This window comes from Micropterus dolomieu, linkage group LG02, assembly GCF_021292245.1.
Source record: "Micropterus dolomieu isolate WLL.071019.BEF.003 ecotype Adirondacks linkage group LG02, ASM2129224v1, whole genome shotgun sequence".
NCBI classification, from domain to species: domain Eukaryota; kingdom Metazoa; phylum Chordata; class Actinopteri; order Centrarchiformes; family Centrarchidae; genus Micropterus; species Micropterus dolomieu.
In genome coordinates, this window is record NC_060151.1 from 31,864,473 (window position 1) to 31,874,273 (window position 9,801).

General features: G+C 43.5%; 2 protein-coding genes across 6 annotated transcripts in view; both read left to right on the plus strand.

The window, feature by feature from the left end:
* utp18 (UTP18 small subunit processome component) overlaps window positions 1-2,754 on the plus strand; it is a 7,707-nt gene extending 4,953 nt beyond the window's left edge. The window contains exons 9-13 of the mRNA XM_046038703.1: window positions 1,241-1,331; window positions 1,415-1,538; window positions 1,747-1,921; window positions 2,005-2,147; window positions 2,374-2,754. Of these exons, the coding sequence (XP_045894659.1) occupies window positions 1,241-1,331; window positions 1,415-1,538; window positions 1,747-1,921; window positions 2,005-2,147; window positions 2,374-2,398 (558 nt within the window). The 3' untranslated portion in view covers window positions 2,399-2,754. The remainder of the gene's footprint in view (window positions 1-1,240; window positions 1,332-1,414; window positions 1,539-1,746; window positions 1,922-2,004; window positions 2,148-2,373) is intronic.
* A 2,335-nt stretch (window positions 2,755-5,089) lies between these two features.
* The window catches only part of LOC123967514 (E3 ubiquitin-protein ligase TRIM39-like), a 16,238-nt gene continuing 11,526 nt past the window's right edge, over window positions 5,090-9,801 (plus strand). For 2 of the 5 annotated variants that reach the window (XM_046043631.1, XM_046043632.1), the window contains exon 1: window positions 5,092-5,199. In XM_046043631.1, the coding sequence (XP_045899587.1) occupies window positions 5,127-5,199 (73 nt within the window). In that variant the 5' untranslated portion in view covers window positions 5,092-5,126. Of the gene's footprint in view, window positions 5,200-5,528; window positions 5,693-9,801 lie in introns of those variants that run through there. The other 3 variants (XM_046043636.1, XM_046043637.1, XM_046043633.1) reach the window with 3 other exon arrangements.

The following is a 9,801-nucleotide window of genomic DNA, read 5'->3' on the forward strand; positions in this document are numbered from 1 at the left end:
GGGGGGGGGGTCACACCTGCTAACAATGTTTAGCAGGTGTGATGTTCACCATCTTAGCTTATTGAGCAGTGCTCACAGGGAGCAGCTGAGGCTGGTGGGCGTCCACGTTGGTCCCATGTGGTCTCCGTCGGTCCCCTTCCCCTTGGTCCCATGTGGTCCCCTTCCTTGGTCCTCGTCCTCACTGGTCCCCGTCGGTCCTCGCTGGTCCCATGTGGTCCCCTTCCCCTTGGTCCCATGTGGTCTCCGTCGGTCCCCTTCCCCTTGGTCCCATGTGGTCCCCTTCCTTGGTCCCCTGTGGTCCCCGTCGGTCCTCGCTGGTCCCCTTCCCCTTGGTCCCCGTCGGTCCTCGCTGGTCCCCTTCCCCTTGGTCCCCGTCGGTCCTCGCTGGTCCCCTTCCCCTTGGTCCCCGTCGGTCCTCGCTGGTCCCCTTCCCCTTGGTCCCATGTGGTCTCCGTCGGTCCCCTTCCCCTTGGTCCCATGTGGTCCCCTTCCTTGGTCCCCGTCCTCACTGGTCCCCGTCGGTCCTCGCTGGTCCCATGTGGTCCTCGCTGGTCCCATGTGGTCCCATTTGTTTTTTTTCCTAGTCCTTTTTAAAATCGTACTTGATCGCAGAGCGCCGTAGCACGTTCGCGCAGCATATCCTCTCGCTCTTCCCTCTCCTACAAATCTTTCCAACACAACGCTGTCAATTCGACGCAGCACGCTGCATCTAGCTGGTAGTAAATATCGACCGCGTGTTTCACTGTCATTCTGTATTTGGTCCTCGCTGCTCTCAGGTCTGTCAGACTAAACGCCGCTCTGTGTTCAGGTCTGAATGAAGCCCGGGTGAAGGAGTTCTCTGTGTGTCCTGAAGGAGGCGCTCTGCTGCTCACGGGAACCAACGGATACCTGCACCTCCTCACGCTCAAGGTGACGCCCCCCCTCCTCTTCTTCTGCTGCTGGTGTAGTTGTAGACGCTGGAGGACTCGCGAGTCGACGGATTTACTCACACAGGAAGTTTCTTCTTCTGTGTGATGTCACAGCGTTGGTCAAGTATTTATTTAAGGCTGTCGTGTTTTTCAGCCTCAGGATCTCTGAACGGGTTTTGACGATTAAAATAATAAAATACAGAGAAAACAAATATCATAAAATCAAAACAAAAATAAAAAACTAATGAAGAAATAGTGTGTACTTCCGTTAGTACACACGTGCAGTACTCTGTGTACTTTCTTGCATTGCAATACTTTTCCTGTGTGTTCAGACGAAGGAGGTGGTTCGCAGTATGAAGGTGAACGGTGACGTCAGCGGCGTCGCCTTCTCTCACGACGGCAGCAAAGTCTTCGCCAACTCAGGTGAGTCCGCCGCCTTGAGAGAGTGACATCACACATGAGCTTCCTGTCCGTCACGTGGTTAAAGTGTGTGCGTGTGCGTGCAGAGGAGGGGGAGGTGTACGTGTGGGACACGCGCAGCAGCCGGTGTCTGAACAGGTTTACAGACGAAGGCTGCGTGAAGGGAACGTCCATCGCCGCCTCACGCAACGGACGGTACCTCGCCTGCGGGTAAGACACGCCCACAAACCGTCCTGCTCTCTGATTGGCTGATAGCTGACTGTTAGACAGACCACAAAGAAACCGTGGCGTTCAGTGGTCGTGGTCACACGGGTCATATAACAACTCTCAAAGAGATTTAAAGTCACAGTCGCATGATGAAACTGGTTGTAACGGGTCACCCGGTGTCCATCCAGTATTGATCGTCTCTCTGTTTCAGCTCTCAGTCGGGCGTGGTCAACGTGTACTCCCAGGAGGCGTGTCTAAATTCAGCCAATCCCAAGCCTCTGAAGGCGGTGATGAACCTGCTGACCTCAGCGACCTCTCTGGCCTTTAACCCCTCGTCGGAGATCCTGGCCATCGCCTCCCGAGCCGAGGACGAGGCCGTACGCCTGGTGAGTCGACCGTGACCGCTGGGCGTCTGTGAACCCTGATCCTGAACCTGAACCTGAACCCTGTCCTGGTTGTGTCCCCTCAGGTCCACCTGCCCAGCTTCACTGTCTTCTCAAACTTCCCCGTCGCTAAGAAGAAGATTGTTTATCGAACCAGCTGCCTCGACTTCTCTCCACACAGCGGCTTCTTCTCATTGGCCAACAACAAAGGACACGCCCCTCTGTTCAGGTCAGACAGCCAATCGGCTCCTCTTTTAAAAAAAAATATGTTTTAAGTTTTATTTATTTGTTGTAATAAAGTTAGTAGGTTTGGGTCGTTTCTCGGTTCTTCAGTATAAAAGGTGAACGTCAGCTCACCTGTGTTCTGTACCTGAGACGTTGCTGCCGTTAGCGCTGGTCCGACTCAAACGTCGTGACTGTCGTTGACTGACTGGTTTCTGTCTGTCTGTGTTCAGGTTGCTTCATTACAAAGACTTCTGAAGAGGAAGTCTGGAGGCTGAAGCGTCAGGAACAGAACGTCTTTGAAGGACCAGTCCTCTGTTAGTTTGTTCATGTTGTAGCTGCCTCTTCCCTTCAATTAAACAAATACAGGGAACTGATCTGCAGGAGATGGAGGCTGACAGGATTTGTAGTTCCTGGGGCTAAAACATGAAAAGTTCCCTGTGGAGTCTGGCACAGACGCCGACCAACGGACTGAACGTGGATCACTGATGTGACGGAGAGGTGTTCTGTAGAGACTCTTACAGAATCAAAACCAGATAAAACACCTGAATCTGCCCACATATGTTTTTTGTTTATTATTTGTACGAAGTGATTTTATAAAAGAACAAACCGTTCAACATGTGTTGTGTCTCTTCTTTTTAACCCAGAACCAAAATTACAGAGAACAAAGACTGAAAGCAGAAGTAAACTGTTAGCTTAGCTCCACCCACAGCCTTCAGCAACTCATTCTGCCGGATTTACATGTTGTCTTGTTAGCTAACAAGCAAAGTCACCCGTCCATCCTGTAATCATGCGTTTAGCTGAGCCTAAAGGCAAGTGATAGAAGCTAACAATAAGCTAGCAGGACCTAGATGCTAACTGAACCATGGAAGTGAGTTACTTGACAGTATGGTTAGCTCCAATGCTAACAGCTGCAACTACAATACAGTTTACGTTTCCTTTTTTACACCTGTTCAATAAACAAGATGCAACAATCGAACAGACTTTGAGTTGTTGGACGATGTATTTTTTTTAAAGGCTAATATGCTTCACAATGCTAATGAAACAGCCGCGTTTCTGTCACACAAGCTAACACTGCTGAGTCAGCGGCTAGTTTAGCTAGCTAGCTGACATCTGTTAAGCTTTGATGGGGAGAAGGCAGGTTGTGCTTCAAGCTAACATGTTACAACTCTAATCTTCAGTTAGTCGGTTAACGTAGCTGAGGAGCTAATCTGTAACTGACTGACAGCATGAAAGGTTCATACAGGCCTGAGCTAACGTCACACCGCGGCCGGTTGTTACTGTTCTGTTAATTAAATGCCAATAAAGACTTTGTAGCTGTTAGAAGCTTGATTTAGTTTTCACACTTGATGTGAGCTTGGCTAGCTGCCGGCTACTGCTGTTGATTTCATTTGTCAAATCATAATTATGCATCTGTTAATTGCAAAATACATTGATACGACTTTAAACCCTGAGCTAACGCTACACTGTTACTGTAGTGTTGATCCTGGCCTGCTTAGATTAGCTTCTACATGCTACCACTTTGGATTTAGCCTCAATAGGTTTTGTTAGCTTCAAGGTCTTGACTCCTGGCACATATTTGCTAACAAGATGTGATGTGTAAATCAGACCATATTGGAGTTTTTCTCTTTTGATGGAGCTAGGCTAGCAGTTTCCCCCTGCTTCCAGTGTTTGTGCTAAGCTAGGCTAAACACATCCTGCACTTTTCTGCATATGGACACAACATTATCTGAATCTTAAGCATCTGACTGGGTTTATTTTACTATAGCCTATTAAAATGGTGGTGTTTCTATGGAAGCCCAAGAAAACAAAATACACAATAGATAGAAATATTTAGGATTCATAACATTTATTTTAATTTCGACCAGATAAATTTTAATAACCTCTTTTCTCAGTAAGTGGCTTTTTATTGTTATTTCATAATTTTACTGGGGAGCTCGCCGGGTTACGCAACCTGCCAGGAGGACCAATGGCCAAACAGGATTCACCACCTCACACCTGATGCCACACACACACACCTGCAGGAATGTCCTCGGTCCAGTCTGTCTTCAGGTGTAAGCATGAAAAACATGTTGTTCCCTCTGCAAACATCCTGCGATTAAGCAAGGCATCAACCCCCAAACCGCTCGGATCAGAGCAGGTGGTGGTTATCAAACCCTTTGTCACGGTCACGCCTTCGCCTCAGAGGACACGTGATTGTTTTTTTGAAAAGTAGGTAAAGTCTACGCGTTTGTCCGGGTCATATCCAGGGTTTTAGAAATACGGAGGTCATGAGTCGTCCCCCAAACACAGAAAATGTTGTCAACTTTTCTAAAAGGTTTTAATTGTTTGTATTTTTCTTATCATTTTATTTATTTGGTTAACTATTTAAAAATGTGGTGTATACCTTTTTTTAATCATAAAAATAGACATTTTTACTTAATAGTCTTTTTTTCATAATTATATTTTATCAGATTTTTTTTATTTATTTTAAAAAATAGTAAAATAAAGCTGAAAAATTAAATTAAGGGTGTACAGCGTAAAATTACTCATATACAGTATTTACCATGGTTTTTACAGCTGACTGTGAAATTGTTCTTAGACTCAATATTTAAAAATCATGTAAAAAAAAAAGAAAAAAAAGAGCTAAATTGAAAAAGAAAAAATTTAAATAAATTAAGAATTGACCTAAAACAAAATAATAAAATTCAGATCTATTTTTTTATTTGAAATGTTTCTGCACCACCATTATTATATTGCTGGCAAAGTGATATAAAATTTACAAAATAAAATAGACGTGCAAAATTAAATGCAAAACCTGCAAATGCAAAATCTTTCCTTTCAGTTAAATAACAATAAAATCTAAACATGTACATGTATTATACTGAATATAATAAAACAAAGGTGATAATTTAAAGAAAAACATAACGTAAAAGTGTAAACCAGCATAAACAAACAGTTTCTAAACTCACCTGACCGCTTTCTGCACCTGAGTCTCCGCCCACTGATGACATCACAGGCTGAAAGTAACCTGAGTTTCAAGATTTGTGACAGAAACACGTCGACTCCCTCGGAGAGAGGTAAGAATCTGCTGCTGTGAATCTGAAATACAGACTTTAATCCACAAACATCCGCTCGGATCTTTAAACTGGAGATTAATTTTAAATGTGCAAACTTTAAATATTTGTGGAGATTTTAAAATTGAATCCAAAACCAACCGGTGGGATTATTAATTTAGCAGAACTTTTCTGTTTGATTTGAGGAAAGTGATGAAACTGACTGTGAGTTTTAGTTTCTGCAGTTGCTACAGTGATCGTTCGCACCACCACGCCTGTCAGGTGGTTCATCAGGACGATGTTTGTTGTTTTAGGCTGAATTGCATAAAAATGTCAGAAGAAGAACAGGGTGTGTGCGACGCTGAAGGATGGCGAAGAAACAGTTCACACGTAGAGAGCAGGAAACAGAAGCCGTCGGTTCGTTTGTCGCCGCTCAGACCTTCATGGATCAGCTGGACCCTCGAGGCCACGCAGAAACCATGAATTGGCGTTCAGACCTGCAGCGAGGATGGATTCTGTAAAGAAATAGTTCCAGCGCATATCTCCCTTTAACACCACCAACATTCAAACCCTAAAAGAAATCTTAAAATGTATTTTAATTAAACCTAAAAATGAAATTATTCACAGTTTTTACCCTAAAATCACACATAAAGTTGTGGGAACCTGTTTTTCACTCCCCAAATGGAGCTGAGTGGACTGTCAGGTCCTCACAATGTTAATCTGACAATGTTGTCTTGGTCTCTCTGAAACTACAGTAGTGTTTTCACTATTTTCACTGTTATTTATAAACTCTGAATTGATTTATTGTAAAAACACATTTTATAATAAACACCATCTTTAGCTGCAGCCCTACAGAGTTTATAACGTTTTATCCAAACTTTAAAATATTTTCCAACACTTAAACCAAGTTTAAAGCTGCGTTCACACCAAAAGCAAATTTAATATTCGCCTCGCTTTACTCGCGCGAGTTTGACCGCTGGACATTTTGAGTGTTCACACGCGTTTTAAGCGAATAAACACAACCCGCGAATACTACAGCTATATGAACCCAAAGCAAACCCTTGGCTGTGATTTAACTGCAGTAAACGGATTAAACTGATGCTGAAATAACTACAATATGATGCAGTTTTGTTAAACATATGAAGTGATGCTTTGTCAGGTCTGTCAGCAGGACGACAACTTCTAAAATGTTTGTTTTCTGAATGGAGTTCGGATCGATCAGGGCTACGCTATGCTAACCTGTTAAAGTACAACGACAGCTGGAATAAAGTTACAGACAGATATTTTCTAAACTCAGCAGGTAGTTCAACCTCCTCGCTTTCTTTTCTCCAAGTAATGTCCAGCTATGTCTCGTTTTTATATAAATATGAAGTCGCAGTCCAGCAGAAGTCTGGTGCCATCCGACGCTAACAACAACAGGTGTACCGGATGTGAAGCTGCCGACAACTGCGAGTGAAGATAAATCAAGTTGTAATTCCAAAAACTAAAGTAAAAAGCTTATTTGTATGTAATCAAGCAGCTGAATTAGCTTTTGGTGGGAACGCACTTTAAAACTTAAAATAATCCCCAAAGATGACCAGGTGTGTGTCCCCACAGGGGGGCGCCAGGTGTGAGACTCCCTTTAATGGACTAGTTTAGAGTTTCGACCCTCTGGAGGGTCACCAGATCTGTCGGAGGGGTCATCAGGTGATTAATGTGAGAGGAGAGAAGAAGAAAGTTCTGCATTTTGAATCTGTTCTCAGGCCCCGCCCACACCGCTGCAAAACAGAGTCCTAAAACGGAGAAGTTTGAAAACGCAGCCGACCCCTTTTTTCGTTTTAAAACTCCAGGTAGCGTTTGAGGGCAGACGGGCAAACAAGGAGGACTTTAGAAACGATGACGCTCACGCTCGGCTCTCTGATTGGCTCTGATAAGTCATGCAGAAACACGATGCTGCTGACAGAGTTTTTGATTTGGTATTTTTATTTAAATATTTTGTACCATGCAAATAACCCGCCGCCATCGCCACTTTTAACTCCCATGTTACACTCAGTAACAGTCCCAGCTCGTTATTGGTCCATGCAAAATAAAATCTGGTTCTTCATCAGTAGTTCTTTATTCTTTCGACAAATCTTCTGTAACTACGTAAGAGACCATCAGCTTCATGTTTACACCGGTGTGACAAAAAATGTGTGACCTATCAGATTCTGTGACCCAGATGGCAAGTTAAGCGCAGTTTGGTCGGGTTTAGGCACCAAACGTTCTTGGTTATGGTTTGGAAAACATCGTCGTTTGGGTGTAGTCACAGAATCTGATAGGTCACAGATTTTGGTTTTACACCGGCACACACGCACATGCCCAGTGGACGTGAACGGCCACTAGATGTGCGTTTTCAGTCGCTTTAATAAAGACGCAGATCAACTCTGATACGCAGCTAAAACGCTGCTGTGGACGGAGACTGAGTTTCTGGACTTTTCTAGAATACTGAATATTTGTACTTTTATTACTTTAGACCTTTGATTTATATACACAATATGTGACCTGTTGTGGAGCAGAAGTATCACGTGGCATAATAAAATGGAAATACAGTATAAATACAGTACTTGAGTACATCTACTTTGTTTCGTACTAATTTAAAGTTGAGAACCAAGTGAGGTTTTAATGTTAATGTTTATATTCACCCGCAAACGTTTCTCTTTTTATGTCCACCCTTTGCTCTGTTTGATACCAGTTTTTAGTTTATTTAGTTTACAGCTCACTTCTTATTTATTGTTGATGTTTTTAAAGCTCCAATATCTTTATCTTCACAACCTAAAATGTTTAATCACAACTGTTTATAATCTTTTGACATGGTCGGCCAACGTTGATTGTAAAACATACAGAATTTAAAGTAAACAGGCTGAAATATGAACTCACTGTGTCTCCCTCACACACACATTTAGCAGATTTCCTCCTGTGATAAAGCTTCTCTGTCGCTGCTCTGTATAAACTGTCCACTCATCTGAAGTGCTGCAAAGTTTTCTGTTGATCACGTTTTATCTTCTCTCATGAAGATCTGTAATACCTGTGATGTTTGTTAGGAACGTTGAGTTAAACTGTCAAGCGATCAGTCGATTCACAGAGAAAATAAACAGCAGATTGATCCAGAATGAAAAGAATCAGCAGCTCCGATACTAAACAGGATGGTTCAGAGGTTTAAACTGGCAGAACGACTTCATCCAGATCAACACAGAAGTGATCGGCTGATAAAAGCTGCGATAATCAAAGCAAAGTCATGGTGACAGCAGATATTCAGGTGTGTCAGCAGAGATCTGAGGCCCCGCCCTGCTGACTTCCTGTCAGCTTCAGCAGCTAGTAGGTGAGATGACTGCACAGAGACAGCAGAGTTACTGAACGAAGTCTGGGTTTGAATGGACCACACAGCAAAAGATGCAGTGTAATGACCAAGAGCAATGGCAGAAACACCGTAACTCTGGTAGCTGCATGTCTGCACCATCCTGCGACGTCCTGCGACGTCCTGCATCGTCCTGCGACGTCCTGCACACGTGGGGGGGGGGGGTTTACTGTGGACCCAGTTTGGTGCAATTTGGACACGTGACACGTTCAGAATGAATAGTTATACTAGAGAACAGCTCAGGGTGAAACGGATCATCGTCATCGTCATCACGCAGGTTTGATAATTGAGAGTTTATGAAGTTCTAATGAAGCGCTGAATATCCAGCGTTGTTGTTTCAGTGTTATTGAAGCTGCAGGTGAAACCAGACACGCACAGTTTGAACAAGCTGATCTAAAAAGTGCAGGGATGCAGCACGTCGGCCCCTGTGAACGGCCCCTGTGAACGGCCCCTGTGAACGGCGCCTGTGAACGGCGCCTGTGAACGGGCCCCGCACTAGTCTAAACAACCCGGCTCCATCTCTCCTGTGGGACGGGATGTTGCAGGGTCGTGACCTGGAACCCTCCATGCAGGCTCGGTCTGAACTCTCACTCACCACCTGGGGCGGGGCCTCACACCTGAATATCTGCTGTCACCGTGACTTAGCATCGGTTAGCACGTAGCTTTTATCAGCTGATCACATCTGTGTTTATACTCGTCCTTCTTGTTTAAATTCACAGGATTAAATCATCTGATTTTGTGTCAAACTGCAGCTAATAATCATTTTCATTATGGATCAATCAATATTTCATCCATTAATCGATTGATTTGGAGGACAGTTTTGAGGTAACACCACTGCGGTACAGTTCAGAGGCTGATGTTGTACTTTTTAATTCAGACTGATGAGCCAAAATGTAATAAGCAAATAAATTCTGACGATTACGTTAACGTTAATATAAGAACATGTATGTAAAGTGATTAAAGTGGCTCCACCTTCAGCAGCTGCACCAGTAAAGTGTTGAACACGTGAATGTATTAATATTTATAATCCTTTATATTTTGTACTTTAAGTCACTTCCTGTAACGCTGCTGTGGATAAACAGCAGATTAACCTGGCTGCAGCCTGCTCAGGTGTGCTTCTGATTTTCTTTTTAATCAGTATTTTATTTGTTTGCTTGCAAAATAAATTACGCAACTATAATTATTTAATTAACAGTATATATAGTTAAGTTTATTAACTGACATCTTCACAGCTCAGCTGATTATTCATATTT